At 38.0% G+C, this 22,356-nt stretch overlaps 1 protein-coding gene across 10 annotated transcripts in view; it reads right to left on the bottom strand.

Annotated features, from left to right (window-relative positions):
- Positions 1 to 22,356, bottom strand: part of LOC123684759 (teneurin-m) — a 446,936-nt gene that overhangs the window by 98,705 nt on the left and 325,875 nt on the right. For all 10 annotated transcript variants that reach the window (XM_045624190.1, XM_045624195.1, XM_045624189.1 and 7 more), the window contains one exon: positions 20,939 to 21,154. In XM_045624190.1, coding sequence (XP_045480146.1) covers positions 20,939 to 21,154 — 216 coding nt within the window. The remainder of the gene's footprint in view (positions 1 to 20,938; positions 21,155 to 22,356) is intronic.

Raw genomic sequence — 22,356 nt, 5'->3', positions numbered from 1 at the left:
AAAGCTCCACATAGCAACAATAAACACAGCACTCGGTGGCCTTGAGGTTAAGAGTGTAGACTCACTCACCGAGATGCGACAAGGTGCCGGGTTCGAGTCCCGGCGGCTCCCGATAATAATAAATTCCTCAAGCGTCTGTGACACGGCACACACTAATATACCAAAGTCACACTGATGAGTCCGGTGTGTGTGCCAGGGACGAAACGCATAAGTAGGCATATGTGAAATCCTACAATGGTATTCCTTCTTGAGAACTGGTATATATGAAAGCTTCCAAAAGTTAAGGCTTTTATAAGGTGCATGAATTTCTCTATATTATCTCATGAAGCGACTAGACGGTTTTGAAAGACTTCACCCCAGCTTAGTTCTAGTAATAATTCATATCACTAGATGGCGCTACTCACAACATAGCACACGATATACCTCTCACGCGTCCTCATCCACTTCCCATCGCTAAAATTCGAGAATAAACCTCCGCAAGTGAAAATAACCTCATCCATCTCGCTGTCGCTCGCCCGCGAAGTAACAATCCCGTCCAAATCGGCCCCATTCACTGTTTCCCCGGGTGACAAATGGTCCATTATCGGAGGAGGGCCCGATAATCGAGAAAAATTCGTCATAAACATCGGGATCGCCGCAGCCTACCGGGACTCGGCGCTCTGCGGCAAACGACGCGTCATCCATCCGGCAATTTCGATTCTCTCCTTATTAACGATCGGAACAAGTAAACACAATGGGTGGCGGAGGGGCCTTAGCCGCGGCAACTCATTACTGCGGCTAAGGAGACACAATTTCGGGACCGGGAATTTCATTACGGTTCTAATGACGATCCGGATCGGCGCGGCGCAGCAGCCGATGGGTTCTTTGTCCGCCGAAGTGGGTTCTTAAGTGGTTCAATTAGGCCGCCTCCGTCTTGCGCCCGGAAAAAATGAGTACCGGTGGAGATGGAGGTAAGGGCGGAGAAAATGATGCGTTTCTGTCGTGGCAGCTGTGATGTAAGGTAGGGATTAAGGGAGGAGATGCTTAAGAAGTCGAACGATGAGAGTTGTTCGTTATCCTGAAGGATAATACGGTGCTTCTTCCGAAAATCCTGGATATTTACCGCTTGTTGGTTTATTTCTTGGTATCGCTAGAGTATCACGAACCCCTAAAGATGCCGCGTAGAATATAAAAAAAGTCCCAACCTTTGTTTTCCCGACTGCCGATCTAAAATCATTGGAATCTGGAGGAGAGATTCTGCCGGAAGCTTGGAATGATTATTATATAAGTTGTAAAGTGTGTTTTTTTAGAGCTATAGAACTTTAAATTACAATAAAACAACGATGGATTATTCGATTGACATGAATTTTATTTTTCCGCAAGATAATCTTGTGGCATTACATTTTAAATATGATTTCTGGCATATGACCGCCACGGCTGGCTCGGACGTAGTCCAATCTGGACGTCCAATTTTCGATGACTTTTTCCAACATTTGTGGCCGTATATCGGCAATAATACGGCGAATGTTGTCTCCCAAATGGTCAAGAGTTTGTGGCTTATCCGCATAAACCAATGACTCAACATAGCCCTACAGAAAGTAGTCTAGCAGTGTATAATCACAAGATCTTGGAGGCCAATTCACAGGTCCAAAACGTGAAATTAGGCGGTCACCAAACGTGTCTTTCAATAAATCGATTGTGGCACGAGCTGTGTGACATGTTGCGCCGTCTTGTTGGAACCACAGCTTCTGGACATCATGGTTGTTCAATTCAGGAATGAATAAGTTAGCAATCATGGCTCTATACCGATCACAATTGACTGTAACGTTCTGACCATAATAGTTTTTTAAGAAGTACGGACCAATGATTCCAACAGCCCATAAAGCGCACCAAACAGTTAGTTTTTCTGGATGTAACGGTGTTTAGACACACACTTGAGGATGAGCTTCACTCCAAATGCGACAGTTTTGTTTGTTGACGTAGCCATTCAACCAGAAGTGCGCATCATCGCTAATGGACGTAGTGGGCGATACGTATTCCGCATAGAACCTTCATTTTCGAAACGAAATTGCACTATTTGCAAGCGTTGTTCAGGAGTGAGTCTATTCATGATGAATTGCCAAACAAAACTGAGAATAAATCACTTGACAGCTGTTTAATCGGTCGCCATCTTGAACAGTAATGCCAACTTAAAGTCGTATAACTCGGAAAAAAAAACACCCTATACAACTTCGATTTCGTCGTTTTGCAATAGATAGCTGTAGCGGTAAGTGGTAGTCGAAATAAATAGATCGTAGATATCATACAATAAGGTTGGGTATCTGTAAACATAACAAATTGTAGCATGCTACATTTCAAATTAAATATATTCAACTGAACAAGACAGTTGATGAAAATCTGGGCGTACGCCAATGCATATCTTTGTGCATGTGTACCCGATACAGTGGAACGGTCATTTCATTTCTTTTCCTGATTTCTTTAAAAAAATGTTATCGATAATCATCGCAGCTAAATCTATAGAATTGTTTTTCTCTATTATATTCGTAAAACACCCAAGAAAGGTTTGTTTTTTGGTATTTTTTTTTGTACTAAATTCCTGATTCGAGTTCCTGATAAAATCTGAAAGTTTGATCATTACATTAAGAGTCCTTCGTCAAAAGACAGCCCAACATCATTGTCAATTCTCAGCTTACAAGCCGAAGTATTTACTCTCAGAACTATGTTCTTATCAACTTCGGTGGAGGAAGATTGGCTCAGTATAGAGGTAAGACTTTTATCTCTTCAGAGAAGTAATTTGTGAATTTGAGAAATTACATTCTTTAGTTTTGTACGTATAAAAATTTCGGATTCACTGATATATATTTTCCATTTTGTAAAATATTGTATGTGAATTTTTTTGGTACTAGATATTTTAAAAATTCAGTTTGTAAAATACTTGTGTGAATATAAGAGGTGTTTGATCGACCTGGGTTTGTGCCCCTTCCATTGTGGTGAATTCAGAGATCAGACTACGACTCAAAATAAAAGACTGGGCTCGGGAATTTTGAGTTGTCACAAAGAGGTTACACATAATTTTGGCGCCCAACGTGGGGCCACGACCCTGAGATAAAGAGTCATGCAAAAATACAAAAAAAAAACCTTTTCTGAGGGTTTTACGAATATAATAGAGGTAAACAATTCTATAAATTTCGCTGCGATAATTATCGATGACAGTTATTCAAAGAAACCAGGAAAATAAATGAAATGACAGTTTCGTTGTATCGGGTACACATGCACGAAGATACGCATTGGCATACGCTCAGATTTTCAACTGTCTTGTTCGGTTGGATATATTTTAATTTGAAATGTAGCATGCTACAAAACATAACACAAAATTTGTTATCTAGACTATTCTAATTCGAGCATGCCTACTTGTTTTTTTTTCGGGATGGATCAATCTAATGATGAAATAATGGACATGTCAAAGGCATACTCTGTATATTTCCATTCCAAACGTTTTTCCGATTCTACCGATTATATCCGCTGGAAAAACTTCCTCTTGCGCCTCTTTGCTCACCCGACCGACCTACTGCCCTACCCAGCCTTCCTCTCCAGATCGTCCCTTTCACTTTGAATCCCAGATTGTAATCCCTAAGACTTTTCTCTTTCCGTGGGGATCGGCCCCCTCTCCTCCTCGCCTCCAAACCCTCCTCCATATATTCATTTCGCTTTAGGTACCTCGTCCCGCTCTTCATTCTAAACTTTTTATCCCCCCAAACTAAGTTTGCTCCAAAATTGGACGGGATCGACGGAGCGTGCTGATTTTACTCGAACCGGAAATATTTGTCCCTTCTTGCGAGGTCCCGGATCGCCCTCTATTCATGATTTATCGGAAAGAACCGGAATCCCGATCCAGACTGTTCATGCAGAATCCACGGCCGAGAGAAGATGTGCGCATCTTCGCCAGAAATTCGATTATCGACGGGAGAAATGATGATTCTGGAAGTTCGGGGGGGATTTCATTGAGCCCCTCCTGATGGGGTATTCGTGGAGACGTCTCATTTTCCGGTTAAGGCGATTTCGGCGCCGCTTTGATGCATGTTTCACTTTCGTTTTTGGGGAGGTAGACCTCTATGTGTGTGGGCGTCTTTAGGTTTTTGGAAGCGATATATTTTTACGGTATCTGATGCATACGTAATTCTTTAAAAGACTATCGATAACCAACAGATGGAGATAATAGCTTAAAATCAATGAATATAACAAGACAATTTCATTTTTTTTTTTGAAGATATTGGTTCTTCAGATATTCATATATCATGATTTGAGTGATTAAACGAAGCGTTTTTTTTTATATTAATTTCTCGTAATAATCTGATATGCTACTTTAAACGCCCAGAAGAGATAATCCTAAATTCAAAAAGAAACAATAGTTGGCAAATGCCAACTAAGGAAAAGACGACCGTATCCAAAAGAATTTTAGACAAGCAGTTTTCTACTTACTAATCTTTTTCGTCAAATTCTTCATTTTGTTGCCCAGGAAGAAGAAATTCCAGTTGCCATACAAAGTTTAAGATCAATTCTTCGTTGAAAACTTCTGTTCATTTTAAAAATAGTGAAACAACCAACAAGATGAGGTATTGTAAACAAACTGAAGTGAATTGAGGCTCAAATTCTGCGGTGGGATTGTTGCAATTGACGCATAAATGGACGAGCGCTAAAAAGCACCTAACTTTATGTTATCACCTACTTTCTTCATCTCAATTTCTTCTGCTTAATTTTTCTTTAATTCTGATTACGCGATCAAGGCAAAAATTTTACATTTGAATTATTTGTGAATATTTGGAGAATCCCAAATCTATTCTAGTGACTGCTGTCACTGGAATATTAGGTTGTTTTTTTAGATAACCTGCTTCAATTATCTGGTTCTGTTGACACTATCAACACTAGTTTGGACTAAGTTTGAAATACAAATGCATATTTTCATCACCATTAACGCTGCAGTTTTCTAAATCAACAGGAAAACACAATATTGAACGGTTATATTAAGGAACTCCTAGTAGAATTACGCCCATCAGAGAACTCAACCGTGGCATTTGTGATCCGAACCTAACTTTAAAATTTTAATTTTTTTGGTTTTTTTGATCATGCTCAGGGCTAAACGAACAAACAATATTAATCTGGCCACGAAATCAATAAGTCGAACCTAATTGTTATGGACCATCTTCGACTCAAAATTCGAAAATTACTGACAATGTGTCGAATGAACATTCAGGCAAAGAGCGTTAAAAATTGTGGTTCTTCAACAACTATTCTTGAAGAATCTGGTATTCTCTACTTGAAATTCACCAGAAGTCTTAACATGGTTTTTGTATAAAATTCAGCGATTCAATGACATCATCATCATCATCATAAAGCTTATCCTGTCCACTGCTGAACGAAAGCCTCCCTCAACTCTAGCCAGCTTTTTCGGTCTTGTGCCGTCTGAATCCAGTTTCCAGCTACTCTTTTTATATCGTCTGTCCACCTACTAGGAGATCGTCCTCTACTTCTATATGCCTCATATCTAGGTTTCCACTCCACAACTCTCTTCGTTCACCTTCCATCACTCATTCTCGCCAATGACATCATCCTTGTTTAATTCCAACATTATAATCTGGGTTAATTTCAAAAATCGTTTAAAAAATCTAACCGCACAAAAAGACTAATTTCTCCAAGTGCATTCCTTTTTTCCGATGATCGCTCTCAGAAAATACCCAATTCAATACGTAGCACGATAGATTTCTCCCTTTGTCGTCTACCTCGGGCATCTCGCGCCGTCGGTCCCCGCCTTTACAAATATGTTCTACGTCAGATGCGGGCGTCCTATATATCAGTCCGGTGGAGTGTGCTCTCTCTCCGGGGAACGCTGGGCGATTTAATACATTTTTCTGTTAGGTTTTTCGCATCCGTTTCAACTCTTTTTGCCTCATTTCACTCCGCTTTCTCGCCGTCGCCGCCGCCGACGTCGCTCGAACGTGAATATAATGACGGAGGTGCTTTGAAGCTCGGGAGAGATAATCGCGCCCGGCCGGGCGGTTTTTGCGATCGGTGCGGGCGCGATCGATCTCCCCCCCCCCCTTTCCTTTAGCCTCCATCTGGCCTGTCTTTGCGGTGGATCTGCTTATTCCAGTCGTGTGGAATGGAAAATTTGTAGGTTTTAGACGTTTTCATTTTTACGTGTTTAGTGCTCCCAGTCTTACTCGAACTACTCCATAAAAACACTTGCCCAAAGTTGAAAATAATATTTACGTGATTGTATTGAACTCAGATGTCGCTTCTTTCAGATAATTCGCGACGTGAACACCTTTTGTTGTCTCAATTGGAGCAACCAGATTACCACGCGGCAGTGGGTGTATGATTGCGAGCAATGAAAGTAACCAAATCGACACATTCTATTTCTATAGACAATCAACTAGCATATTGAAATCTACTCAGAATGACTAGAAAGACAATAAATTCACTGATCCAATCCATTTCTGGGAACTTGAAAAACCTTTGTATATTACAAATATTCTGGCATATTTGAAGTGGCTTCGAATATTCAAATAAATATGAGGAAACAGTCTCACAACTAACCGTGTGAAAATGCCTTATCCGCCTACGGACGGCACTGCTCTCTGCGAATCATAAAAAAAAATAATTGAGAAGTGATAGATGTATGTAGCTGAAGCCAATGAAAGTAACCAAAGCGGAACATGAACTATTTTAGCCAATAGAAACAACCAAATGGATATATTCTGGCTCCAAGGACGATACGCTAAATACCGGGATTTATTTGAAAGTATTGTTAGGCAATGAATTCACTGGCCCTCAATGCATTTTTCGGAACTTGAAAAACCATTGTGTAATCAATATATTCTGGCTTCCTCCAAGTGACTGGATATAGGTACTATACCTGAGTATCTTGGCGCATTTTTCTTGGAGAACAGATGTCTATTATTTCATCCAAAAATCTGCAATTTTCGAATTTTATGTGATCTCAAACGATTGGGTTCTGTTCAATGATGAAGAATTAAAAGCCATAAAAAATCATCAATTATATCACTGTAGTGCCATCCATTCACCATAACACTCCAGGCTACGGTTTCGTTTATTCACATCACTTAATTATCGTAACAGCTCATTTTTTTCCACTTTTGACTTTCAACAATTTCAATGAGTTGTAGAAGCGTATATCGTTCCATGTTCAGGAATGGCGTAGTATTTACTTGTCAAAAGTCAAAAGATGAGAGCTTCAAAAGTGACAGCTCTCCAGGTAACGGGCTATGCAAAATGAAACATTTTAATGGAATACCCTTCATGATGGCATATATCAAAAGAGAAGAATTGAACCTTCAAAGCATTTAAAATTCAATTTTTTGCATTCCGATTGGCAATTCGCCTCAAACGTCTCAAGTAATTCACACAAAAATATAGACAATACGAATTCACTTATTTTTCTGGTGTGTGATATTCAAAGGTTTCCGATTCTCTAAATGACGTTCAAAACAGCAGACATCTTCTAATTCAAAGCGATCGGAGAGTTCGGAAACAGCATTCATTACGCTCACTCGATTCAATTCCGCGCTGGAACATTCAAAAGGCTAGAGATCAACCTGTCCTACCACGGGACTTTTCATGTCCAATATATTTTATATCAATATCAACTTTTATTCGACGAATTTACGGCTGAATCCCTAATAAAAAAGTAATTTCGTTCTTGTTTGTTATTAAATAATATGGGCTCTCAAATCTCCCAACTCCATTCGTTCGGGAACAGGGTTGGTGCGAGCTCTTTTTCGAGCGCTTGTTCATGAACACATCGCTCTAAAATTTCGTCACTATGTCGTTCATTTTCCAATTTTGAACCAAGGATGATCTCAGACTATAATGTTCGCCTTACAATGATGAATTTGTGTTTTAAACCAAGAATGTCCAGCCGCCCAAAAACTGACGTAGCAACTCAAAATTTTCGAGGTTGGTTAAGGTTAAGAAGCCATACCACCACGAAATATTCTCGGAATCTGTCAATATGTGCCCAGATGAGGAGAATAATGTGTAGTGTTGCCAGAACGATTGTATGATCAGTTGAAGTTAGGAATATTACAATAGTTTCAACTTTCGTCGAAAGGAAGTTTGTTTATAAATTTTCACATAATTGGAGTTTTTCCCCTTTCGTGATGATTTATTGTAGGATTTTCTTGAGAATACTTTGAAAATACATCATTGCTTTGAAGGGATACCATATCATCAATTTTTTTTTGCGAAAAACGGAGAATTATCGAAATTATCTGCAAATCAAAAATATTTAAGTCCAATACAGCAGAATATCGCAAATTAAACAGGAATGCAGGAGCTTTCAACCCACATTCTTTCATGCGCCATTTGCTACCATATATCGTTATGTGGTCTCCAAGTGCACAATTGGCGTATGAATGAACTAGCACTTTAAGGCTCCCGACTTATTTTTTCCATCTCAATAACCAGCCTCTGAATATTGCTGCCAACCTCACTCTCCTAATTTCATTCGTCAACAGTTATTTCGAAATGATAATTGAATCGAATTCTATTGAACCGATCTGACATTCCAATATTTCCGAATTATTATCGCTTTAAAACGTCCACCCGCACAAGATTCCCCATCCAGACATATCGAAACGGAGGAAATAAAGCTCAAATATTTGCGCTGGACCCTACCAGTCAAATCCCAGAATCTATAAAGTTGATTGAAAGGGATAGTAATCCTATAAGGCTGGAGATTTTATTGATTGTAGTTATTTGTCTTTGCTCCCTCCGGTACTTCCGCAAGACCGGACAGAGGAAGAAAATTCCGATGCCGGACATTCTGTATCATATTAGTCAATTGATGGCATTCTTTATTGCAAGCCTCGTGTTTGAACGACGCTTACTAGGGGATTTGGAAAAGTGGCTTGTCAGCTCTTAGTACAGCGAGGGGGAATGTTTGTAACGTATATACCGGTTGGAGAATTAAGTGCCTGATTATTTTCATCAGTTCTCCGGAAAAGTGAAACGCTTCATTAATTTACGTAATGTTGAATATGAGTAACATAATGATTAGGCTGGACTTCTATGATTCGGCTTCTCAGAATTGAAGCCGATTTCGCTTCCGAATATAGGTGCTGAATCTAGAACTAGCATTGAAATGAATATGTACTTATTTTTCCAACAAGTGCGGAAAGTGGCACGAAACTACCCTTTTAGCAGTTTAGTGCGGAAAAGAAACTTTTTGCAAGAGTTTAAAACAACATTTTCTCTTCATTTTCTTCCGCACGCATATTGAATGAAATGAAATAGCTCATTTTGTTCTCGCACTACAAATATAGAGTGTTTTTTTTTCGAGGTATATAACTTTAAGTTGGCATTTCTGTTCGAGATGGAGACCGATTTAACAGGTGTCAAGTGATTTATTTTCAGTTTGGTTTGGCAATTCATCATGAATAGACTCACGCCTGAACAACGCTTGCAAATAGTGCAATTTTATTTCGAAAATAATGGTTCTGTGCGGAATACGTATCGCGCACTACGTCCATTTTATTTTGTTTAGCGATGAAGCGCACTTCTGGTTGAATGGCTACGTCAACAAACAAAACTGCCGCATTTGGAGTGAAGCTAATCCTCAAGAGTATGTCGAAATACCGTTACATCCAGAAAACTGACTGTTTGGTGCCCTTTATGGGCTGGTGGAATCATTGGTCCGTACTTCTTCAAAAACGATGATGGCCAGAACGTCACAGTCAATGGTGATCGGTATATAGCCATGATTACTAACTTTTTCATTCCTGAATTGAACAACCATGATGTCCAGGAGCTGTGGTTTCAACAAGATGGCGCAACATGTCACACAGCTCGTGCCACAATCGATTTATTGAAAGACACGTTTGGTGACCGCCTAATTTCACGTTTTGGACCTGTGAATTGGTCTCCAAGATATTGTGATTTAACACCGCTAGACTACTTTCTGTGGGGCTATGTAAAGTCATTGGTCTATGCGGATAAGCCACAAACCCTTGACCATTTGGAAGACAACATTCGCCGTGTTATTGCCGATATACGGCCACAAATGTTGGAAAAAGTCATCGAAAATTGAACGTCCAGATTGGACTACATCCGAGCCAGCGGTCATATGCCAGAAATCATATTTAAAATGTAATGCCACAAGATTATCTTGCGGATAAATAAAATTCATGTCAATCGAATAATCCATCGCTGTTTTATTGCAATTTAAAGTTCTATAGCCCTAAAAAAAAAACACCATTTATAAAAGAGTGCCTCTTTGCTACTTGAGAAAAATCATTTTTGGTTCTAAAATTTCCATTCGCAAAATTACTTTCAGTTGGTTCTGAAAAATGTTGGTTTTACGACTGTCTGTAGGTCAGTGCTTTCGAAAATCCTTATGAAAGCCCTGAAATCTATCTGATTCTCAGTAGATAATAGTGTTATGAGCACAAAAATAACAGTCTTGAGAGAGCTGATTTTTTTCAAGTGATGGACGAAGAAGCAAAGTGCTACGATAATCAGTAGAGAATTGATTTTCTGTTTTAACAACTCAGATGTTAATATATCTGACAATGTTCTTAAGAGCCTAAGCTGTCAGTTCTTGAAGATCTAGTTTGTCTGATGTGAAAATATAAATTTTTTCTACTGAGATATTCAGTCGGTAGAGGAGAATGTTGGAATTGCCTTCTGCAACGAGTATAAGACGATATTTTTTTCTATTTCAGTCAAGTTTTGTGAAATATTGTCGAAATTCAATGAAAAATTCAAATTATACATCCTAGTTAGTGACTTTTATATTAAATCTTGGCAGTTGCTGAGACTGTTACGAAAATTGACAGATTACGGAATTTGAATTATACGTTTCGAATTTTGAAATAATTTATAATTACGAATTAAATTTGTGAATTATGTCTGAGACGAAATCGATTTAACACCACCAGAATTCGGAGAAATTGCGAATAAAGTTGCAAATCATTTTACTATATTCAAATTATATTATATCGTCAATTGAAGTGTGTTGAAATTGGATAGGATCGGAAGTCATTGTGAAAAACAACAAAATGAAAAGTATAATTGAAAACAATGCTTTAATGAGTTCATTACAGCACACTTTTTAGTACTGTAATGGACTGATTAGTGATTACGATACTGAAATAGATAGCGATCATTATGGCATTGACTTCCCAAAGGGTCGAACCTACTGAAGAGAGAAACAAGCATAATGAACTCAGAAAAAAATATACGGAAATACGCATAGCAGCGAGTTTGAAAATAAAATTGAAATCGCCCCAGGAAGTATCCCTGAAGCACCCCCTCCGGGTTCCGTCGCTCCAACACCGACAATAATAATGGACGATTTCCACGTTTAGACATCGAACAAATTTTCGCACTCTTATCTCATCCCCGATTTATTAAGACCCCCTCACCCCACACACCCGCCACGAATCGAAAGGGGGTGGCGGCGGGCGGCGGCGGTCTGACTGGATGAGTTTAATGATATATTACGGGCCCCCTCGTAACCCTAACAAGCAAGGCACACGGAAGTCTGATAAGGAGGACCCGTGACTGCCTGGAGCCGTTGATTTGTAACACATTGACATGGCAAGCTGACACGCGTGTCTCTCGTGATATTGTGAGATAAACATAAATTAGGTTATAATCTGACGTGGTAGATGTCGCGCTTGTAGGGGGAGGGCCCGATTGACATTTTTTTTTTCGTTTGCTTTAAGGAGTTACTGCTGATTTAGATAGTCTGGATTTGTTCCTTTTCATTTAAATTTATTTTCTACATTCATGCAAAAAGCAAAACTTTATTGAACTATATTTAGCGGAAAAAGAAGTTCTTTATTGCACTAGTGCAATAAAGTTTTTATTGCACTCATCTGTCATTCTACTTCAACGTGCTGTCATCATGACAAACAAATATTTCAGCCTGAAGGAAATAACGATGTACAGTTACCAAGTACTAGTACGTTTACAGCAGTAACAAATCAAGAAGTGGATTTAAAAAGTACTTCACTACGAAATATTCATATTGAAAATTGCACCAATTGTTCATTCACTTTCAACATTGAGGGTAAAAATAAAGTTTGAGTTGAATTGTTCGTAACGTATTAGTTCCTGTTTCAATGCAAATCGATATTAATAATAAAGTATTCTAGTTGCGCTTTTCATTTTCCTACACCTAGTGCCGCACCTCAATAAATCATTTTTTGCTTTTTGCATGAACGTAGAAAAAATGTTGTATGCAACTCGTGCAAAAATTGTTTATTGCACTCGACGTGACAATTTCACGTCGAGTGCAATAAACATTCACTTTTTGCACTTGTTGCATAGATAACTATTATCGTTAGCAACTTCACAAGGAATAAAATTCACAGTAGGTAAACCAGATAAAAGTGAAAGATCAAATCTTTTAATATCAATTTCAGGTTTTCAGTATTAAACCATTAGAATAGGTCAAATTTTAAACCCATCGGTAAAGTTCAGTGTTGGAATGTGTGGAGTCCCAAAGTCAAATAAAAATTCATATTTCCGTGAAGAGCTTCTTTGTAAATTATAAAGAAGAAATTTGCATTAAATTTTGATATGAAAATCAATTTCTTCATCGTAATAATCCTGCTAGCTAGAAATATTAATCCATCATAAAATTTCTTCTTCGAAAAAACAATTTATGAACACATATTCATATATTAGGTGTACAACTTTGCTTCCGCCGTTTTACAATAGATGGCTGTAACGTGAGTGGTTTTCGAAATGAATGAATCGTAGATGTCATACATAGCTTAGGTATTTGTTGACATAACGCCATCGAAATATCAGTCGATTTGTGTCTGCATCAAAAAGTTATGTATAATAATAGTAATAAATGTATAATACACCATATACAGACGTCCTTTCATTTGAAACCAAATAAAACTTTTCCTAAACACCAATCTCTCGATATATTTCATTTTGTTAGCCATTGAATTATTTCAGATATTCTATGAAGACATAATGAAACCAATCGTTGAATTTGCAGTGATTTTTTTCTATCAAAGTTCGGACTAGTTTTACTATTTCTTGCTCGATAACATATACCTATCGATATGTTTCTGAAAGATCTTTGTTACTTTTCTTATTATTTTTGATATAGAATTATATAAAGATTGTACACAAGAATTGAAAAGATTCAAATGACAGTAATATTCCACAAATATCATTGCTAAAAAGGAATTATACGCAAATACAAAAGCTCCCTCACAATATCACGGTGAACTTTGAGGTCGTTTCACTCCCTTTCCATCACTTGACCTAATATAATTGACCTTTTCACATGCGAATCGAATATAAATAAAAAAACCAGGCCAAGAAGGTTAGGTTAGGTAGGGTTAGTAGGGTTTATCATTTATCACATGAATATTTTATACTTCTTTCATTATTTCATCTTGAAATCTAAGATGGTTTCTCTGATAACAATTGAGGTTATAGAGAAGGGGGGACAAAATTATGTACGGTGTTGACAGAAAAATAGAATGATCATTAGAAATTAGGAATATTACAATGTTTCCAACTTATATCAGTGTTTTGTAGGGATACCATATCATCAGAATTATAATTTTTTTCATTCATAAATTAACAATATTGAAATACTACAATGAAGACTGTTGTTTGAAGAAATTATGTGAAAACGCCATGAAAAACGGTGAATTGTAAGAATAAATATCTCTAATTTTATTTTGAATTGAGCAGCCACGTCGTGATGTTCCCTCTTAATAAAAGAGAAAAGAACAAATCTCAAGATGGTACACTACCATGCGACTGCTTAGTTCAAAACGAAATTAGAGATATTTCTTCTTACAAATCACCGATTTTCATGGGGGTTTTCAAATAATTTCTTCAAACAATAGTCTTTATTGTAGTATTTCAATATTGTTAATTTATGAATGAAAAAATAATAATTCTGATGATATGATAACCCTACAAAACGCTGATATAACTTGGAAACATTGTAATATTCTTAATTTCTAATGATCATTCTATTTTTCTGTCAACACAGTACATAATTTAGTCCCCCCTTCTCTGGCCAAATATTGACAGATCATGATAATTTTACGTGGTGGTGTTCCCTCTCAACACAACTTCGGAAGCAGTGCAAAATGTTGACGTATGATTTTCATTTGATGTTTCTCTTGATATATTAATATGTCAACCTCATCCTCTATTCCAACCCCCTTTTATCAACGAAAGCAAGTCAGATTGAGTTGAATAACAAGTCAATAACCAACGTCAAACATCACCCAACTAAAAAAAAAAACGTTATCCGCGAAAAGGTACAATATCCTCCTACCCAACGGCTATCGCCGAATTCTATTGAACCTCTACGTCCTCCACCCCTTCGACCCACCCCCTGGACCCCCTCTACCCGGAAGGAATCGGAAACGAGCAGACGAAACTGCCGGCTCGTTCGGAAATTACTGTTTGCTCAACGTTCTACCATCTTTAGATTGAAATAATGGACTGTTATTTACATTCATATCAGATGCGCACGGAGGAGCCGTCTTAAGATTATCGAGTGTTTGAACATCCAGCCTACTTCGGGCCGGTTCGGATCGGGATCACCTTGTATGTGCCCGGGGGATATCCGGGATTCATCTAGTCGAGGCCATTTCGAAGATCAAAACGGATATTGCGACCATTCTGGGAGATCCGTCTGAGTTAAGTGAAAGCTCATTGATGATGCGGGTTTGTGTGTACCTGTGAACGGTTTTGGGGTGGATTTGGCGTTCAGATGGAGCCACTGAGAAGAAAGAATTGTGGAGGTGATGCATTGGCAGAAAGTAAAGGTTATTATTTGAAAATGGGGAAATCACCGATGTGAAACTAGGAGTTTCTGAGTGCTTGTTTATTCATGGGTCAATTGTTGGTCGTAGGGATTTATTAAGCCAAGTAGCTTGACATTTTAACCAACTACTTGACTTGAAAATCAAGCTCGTGAAAAATTACATACTTGAGCTTGACTTGAATTGATTTTGGATATTTATTGCTTGACTTGATATCAAGCTACTTGATATTACTTGAGCTTGAAATGCACGCGTTGCACCATATATATTTCTGCAATATCGTGTGCGCTTAGACTAAATAAGGGGATTCCTCAAGCGCCTAGAGACTGAGGCTTTCGCCAATGTGACTTTATTAGTAGTTTTCTCACAATTATATGAAATCTATTGGTAGATTTCGGTAGTTTCAGAAATATCTTTTCAAACTTGGTCAAAATAGCTAAGGATTTTTTATCAACGCCAGCATCTTCAGCCCCTTTTGAAGGAAATTTTTTTAGAGCTGCTCTTATAGTTACAAAAACTCGCAATAGGTTGGGCGACAAATCTATAAGATGCCTCATGTGTCTTAGATCCTGGATGGAAAATTATGAAATCAAACAAGGCCTAGAGGTTTCTCAATATTTGGAAACTTAATTTTTAAATTTTTTTTTAGTTTGTTATGATTTATAGTGATTTAATTTATGTTTCTATTTAAAAAAGTTTATATTTTCGGTTCATTTATACAATAGGTTTAATAAATAAAAATGTTTTTTGCAAGGTTCCTTGTCATTTCATTTTTTTTTATTGATGTGACAATGCTAAATAAAACTTCTAAAAATCAAATCGCTTGATACGATTCAAGTACCAAATAAAATAAATAGTTGACTTGAGATTGAAAAACTACTACTTGACTTGAGCTTGACTTAAAATCAAGTCAAGCTGTGAATCCCCAGCTGGTCGGTGGTACCCTTGACTCTTACGGAAAACAGTACGGTTTTTTGAAAATTTGGTTCTTTCAGTAGGAACCACTGCTCTTTTTATCTGAAATATTCTCAGCGCTGCAGTGATGCCGCTTATCAAAATATACCACTTCGATATTTCAAGTAGACCCTTCTGTATATTATAGCTGTTTGCCACAGCCTCTTGATTATTTATATATCAACTTGCTTGTTCCTATCTCTAGCAGTTTTGGTAGTTGGTTTCCTAGAAAGCAGAAATTACCAATTACCAATATCCCGTGTACCATTTACTTGTAATCATACAGGGTTGTTCGAAATCACATGCTTCAGTGAGACATATTGAAATGATGAAAAGTGCGTTCTTTCAAATGGAATGACATGCATATCCTAAGATGTATGGAAAGAAAATGAACATGTTCATATACCTAAATTGGTAGGTAAGATGGTGTTTCTAATATAGTACTCATTCCCGAGGTTGAAAATATATCTTATAGTTCGAAAAACTTTAGTGTGCAGGTTTCCAGAGGTGGCATAGTTCATTATGAGAACTGAAATTGGCTTTTTCTTTCCATCTAGACCAAATGGTGAAAGGGGTTCCTTTCGATCTCAAGAATCTATTGTTGAAATATATGTGCAAATCAAAGACTTATATTCTATAGAATAACAACTACAAGCTCCTTTGCAAATTTCATGTTGATAGTAGAGATCAGAATAACAGAAAATTCAAGCTGAATATATAAAGGAAACATGAGGACAACCCTGTCTTGAGTGCAGAGCTTTTAGTCACTCATCAGTCATGTGTCACTTGCGCTTTTGGAGATCACATTCGGTACTTTACATAGCTAAATTTGTGGTCCCGAAAAATGCAATCAACGCAAGAATGAACAAGTCCCAAAAGTTCCTGTGCACACGTTAGTGCTTTCCGTATTTTTTTAGTCGACCATTGATATTCTTTTGTAGTTTTCATGGGGAAATATTGGCCATTCGATAACTCCTTATCTAAAATACATCTTCACTGGCAACAACAACACATAAGTTTTGATGCATTCACATTCCCTTATGCTAAACGATATGGAAAGAATCGACCTTCCCACATGCCGTAATCTCTCTATTTCCAACAGCCATCATCGTTTCAACAGGATCGCATCGGTTAAGCCCGAGAAAAACATCTACCTAATCCCAACAGCTACCTCATGTTACCTCGACGGCGTAATCTGCGAGATCTAAGAGACCACGGGAAAAGAACAGCGCCATCGCCAACGTCTTCCACATGACGCGTAAGACGTAAATAGTCCTTCCGAGATTGTTATCAACCTCCATCTACGGGTACATAAAGAGGAACTTTACGAGGCCACTCTCTAAATTGGGCGGTAGCGAAATTTGACGAGGGTAATGGGAAACGGTGAGTTTTTAAGGTGAATGGTTATTGCCGGAGGGGCCCAGAACGTATTTTTCCCGAGGTGGATGGGACGTAATGAAAACTAGGCCATAACTTGGGGAGACGGCTAAGAGGAATGGGAGAGTGGCCATTCTTCCCTTCAAATTTCTTCACTTTCTAGGGGATTATTGGCATTTTGGTATATGTGCGTGGATCGGAGTTTTGCGAAAATGCTTTGTTTCAATGTTTTATGTTCCGGCTCTCCTAACCCTCTGTTCGACGTCTCAGAGTCTCAGAATCTTAGAGCTTGTAGGAGAATGTATTGTGCTCTGCGTAGGTTTGGTTACTGCATCTACTCGCCAGTTCAGTTTAGTTGGTTCGCCTATTCAGTAATTCATCATCGACAACTATGGTCATTAGCTGAAGAGATGCTAAGGCATTGCAACATCAAGCACAGATAGAAAATTGTTTGAAATATATAAAAACATATAAAAAGAAATTACTGGAAGAGAAGAGAGTACAATTTCAAAATAAAGGGTGTAATTTTTAGAGCTATAGAACTTTAAATTGCAATAAAACAACGATGGATTATTCGATTGACATGAATTTTATTTATCCGCAAGATAATCTTGTGGCATTTCATTATTGATTTCTGGTTTATGACCGCCATGGCTGGCTCGGATGTAGTCCAATCTGGACGTCCAATTTTCGATGACTTTTTCCAACATTTGTTGTCTTCCAAATGGTCAAGGGTTTGTGGCTTATCCGCATAGACCAATGACTTCACATAGCCCCATAGAAAGTAGTCTAGCGGTGTTAAATCACAAGATCTTGGAGGCCTATTCACAGGTCCAAAACGTGAAATTAGGCGGTCACCAAACTTGTCTTTCAATAAATCGATTGTGGCACGAGCTGTGTGACATGTTGCGCCGACTTGTTGGAACCACAGCTCCTGGACATCATGGTTGTTCAATTCAGGAATGAAAAAGTCAGTAATCATGGCTCTATACCGATCACCATTGACTGTAACATTCTGGCCATCATCGTTTTTGAAGAAGTACGCACCAATGATTCCACCAGCCCATAAAGCGCACCAAACAGTCAGTTTTTCTGGATGTAACGGTGTTTCGACATACACTTGGGGATAAGCTTCACTCCAAATGCGGCAGTTTTGTTTGTTGACGTAGCCATTCAACCAGAAGTGCGCTTCATCGCTAAACAAATAAAATGGACGTAGTGCGCGATACGCATTCCGCACAGAACCATTATTATTTTCGAAATAAAATTGCACTATTTGCAAGCATTGTGTAGGCATGAGTCTATTCATGATGAATTGCCAAACCAAACTGAGAATGAATCACTCGACAATTATTGAATCGGTCGCCACCTTGAACAGAAATGCCAACTTAAAGTTATATACCTCGAAAAAAAACACCCGTTATATATACAAGTACAGAAATATATAAAAAAAATGATAATATATACAACATACAGAGAAGTTTAACTGAGAGAAACTCCTTTTACTCCTCCTCAAACCGCCACCAAGATCCCCAAAACCGCTAAAAGACAAAACGCCCGATTAAAAAATAATTCTCCCCCCTCATACAAGAGCCACCCTCTAATCAAAATAATACCGCAGTAGCTGGAAAAATTGAGAAAGGCCCGAAGAAACGTAAGAATCCAATCATGCAAATACGAGCGGGAGGGGGGTACCACTTTTCCATCCGCGTCCAAATTAAGACCTTGGACGGGCGCGTTTATTCTCATTCGAGCCGACCGGGAAATATGAAAATTCGTTGTATCGGCCGTCGAGAGGCTATCCGGAAGGCGGCGAGCAATAAAAAGTCGGGAATATGCATAATAAGATCTTCGGGAGGCAAAAGCGTCTTCGCCGACGTTAATTCCTTATGAAACGGCGGCAGTATTTGGAGTATTTTAATTGCGAATGGGAAGAGGATCGCGGTTCCGGACCTGAGGGAGGAAAGAAAAAAAATTATTCCTGCGGAGGTAGGAATATTAACGGAAAGATTAGAAAAGTTTTAACGTCTTCGAGGAAAGAAGATGAGGCTGCGTTCGGAGGAGTGCTTGTGTAGTAGAGGATCAATTCCGAGTAAGATAATTATACAGATTTGAAGGAATTAATTATTCTTACTGGTTCGATATTTTCTCCCATTTCACTTAATTTTTTCAACGGGAAAGATAAATGAAAAAAGCTCAAAATATAAGGAAAGCACTAACAAGAGAACTTTGAGCAGTCGTCAATTTATGCGCCTTTTCAGCCTCCTTCACCTCATTCAGTGCCAGTCTTATAAACCATGGTTGACCGTCGGTTGAGTTCAACCTAGCGTTAACGAATAAATATGAGGTTATAGAAATTGAGGCATATGGAATTATCAGTTTTTTTTCTGTCTTGTTCGGACTACGAAATCTGAGAATAAACGGTCGAAATTGAACGAGCAGTGTAGCGAACAGAAATAAATTCGGCTATAACCGATGCCGATGGTTGAAAACATTAATTTCGATAAAATGAAATGGGGACCATGTGAAAAAAAACTGGAACATAGTCCGAATAATTCTCTTAAGGAGTTCGAAATGACTGTATATTTTCAGCTGAAAAAGTCTCAGCAATATTTATCGCTCATATGGTCATTTTGAACTCCTTAAAAGAATTCAAACTATGTTCCTGTTTTTCTTCACTGATAACTTCTTCAATTTGGCTTACCTTTAATACATAATACTAGTAGGTATTAAGTAGAGTTGAGTTATCTTATTATTTCGAAATTGTATGCGTAAAAAGTATACTGCCACTTTCAGTGAGAAATATGAAACGCAAAGCATTTTGAAAATCATTCATTTCATGCTCAACATGTCTAGATAAAAATGAAGACTACTCACACAAAAAAAAAGGAATGCCATTCGAAAAAATGGATTTATTAACATTTTGTAAAGGATATTTTTTGAAACTTGTAGACTTTTTAGGACTGCCTATAGAGTTATCCGCAAATTGGCCAGAAGACTTTGAAAAATTCAATGAGAAATAAATTGTACAATCATCTCGAATTTCTTTCAAGATATGATCTTTAGGTTTAACTATTATAATCATGAAATTTTTTGAAAAACGTGGCCTTCGTCAAAAAATATCACAAATAAATGATGAGGGTGGGGTATTACGAAATCAGAATTTTATGCAGATTATGAGTATGATATAAAAATTGGGCAATCCCTTTTAAAGAAAAAAACAAGGTGGTATCATGTTTCATCGCTTTCGGATCAGCCAGTAGAGTCAAAAATAATTCAAGCTTATGTATTCATGTTGTCAATTTGTCAAAATTCTCCTAGCCCAAAATTTACAGGAGTTATCGACCGATCGAGTACTAGTGACTCACCCTGTATATGGAAGTCAATGTTCTATTATTACCGGCATCACTGTATAGTTCTGGGGATTTTCGAGCGTTTTTCCTGTGGGACCTATAAGCACGGTAGAATATACAGGGTGTTTCCAAAACAGACATGAACCTTGGAGGACATGTAAGCATGACTCATTTGCTCAATCAACAGCTTACGAAATATTTGAGTTCTTGTGATTTCAAAAAGATTTCTCACCTCGCTTCATTTTCGTTGAATTCTTCTACGTAGATCAAGTTTGATTCTAATTTGACCAGCGAGAAGTCCAGACCTTACACCGTTAGAATAGACGAAGCAGCGAAAAGATTGAGAATAAATTTCAGGCGGAAAGTGATAGAAAAATACGATTGGAGCACATACCTTGAAAAAAATCAAAAAATCCTCAAATAATCAACTTCACTTACCGTTATGCACAAGAAGAGTTGAATCTCTAGCCAATGCCAGTTCCGAGTCAGTCAAAGTGGCGTCAGATCCGTTTTCCTCGGAGGTGGGGGTATCGCTGAGACCAGCGGGTTGCTGATACACTGGATGTTGATAGGTGTGGTTGTTTTGGTTTCGTCTAGGAGAGTCTTCACCCTCAGAACCACTCAGACTGTATGCAGGGTACAGACGACCCTTGCCTGAAAACGAAGGATAATATTTAGTTGAAAGCATATCCATTTGGATTGACTGAATCCAGAAGTAAACACCGTTAGCTGAGCCCGAATGAAAACGTACAGAGCTGATCTGTAAAGTGAAAAGGTCTCTCCTGGATCGTATGGCTTGATACAAAGGTATACGAAGACCCTAGAGATTCAGAATTTCGAAATACGCCCCTACCATACTTTGGCATAATTATATTCTATAGTTTTGAATTTTGATGAATGTTTCATTTTGGCCCTCACAGACGTTGATTCTGAATCGAGTGTGCCCTGGAGAAAACATTATTCAATTTGACCGGTGAAGCCCAGTCCGGCATGGATACTTCAATTTGAATAATTCTCCAACTGGCGAGCATTCCTCTTTTGATGTTTACGATATTTTAATTTATGCCGAAATTCATTTTGCGATACCTCAAGCATAAATACTGCATGTTTGGTCTGAGGAACGCTCACCTTTGATGTCGTATGCGGCCTTAGTTGACCTTTCGCTTATGAATTTTACCGTAAGTTTCATTAATTCGCTTTGCCAAGGTATCCCCGGGATCTGCTCTGGTCGTCTGAAAGGAGGAGGAATGTCAAAACGGAAATTTTCATTGCTGGCTTCTGAAGAATATCGGGGAAAGGAAAGGATATTAGGAATCGAGATTCTGAGGCAATTTCATGATCGAAATGTTATTTTTCTTAAATTAAATTGTATACTAAACTATTTCGAAATGCAATGAAATTATTTCCACTTTATTTTTTCCAATGATAACCCTGTGTAATCATTCGAGCAAATAAAGATCATTAATTCAACGGCAAATTTCTGTTAAATCGATACTACAATTTCGCTATAAGTAAGAATTCCTGTTTTAGTTTGGAGTCCATTACTGAAAATTCTCGTAGATACTGAAGTTTGAAGCTTGGAATACAACTATCTAGTTGGTTCATTAAACAGGAACTTCCTGTTAAATCGAATGTAAGAATCCTGTAAATAGTCATGCATATATTCCGGTTTTTGTTACATTATTATTGTCCTGTTGAAATGACAAACTACAGTATGGTTGCATTAACCAATCTGAAAAACTTGTCATTTCTATAGGAATCAAACGACTATGTCACGTCTATTCAACAAATATTTCTGCTGTCGCTTATGTAGGGGGAGTTTCCTGTAGAAATCACCGAATTCCTGTAATATACGC

The sequence above is a fragment of the Harmonia axyridis genome, chromosome 7 (genome assembly GCF_914767665.1).
Source record: "Harmonia axyridis chromosome 7, icHarAxyr1.1, whole genome shotgun sequence".
Taxonomy (NCBI): Eukaryota; Metazoa; Arthropoda; class Insecta; order Coleoptera; family Coccinellidae; genus Harmonia; species Harmonia axyridis.
This window is presented reverse-complemented; position numbering and strand designations above follow the sequence as displayed.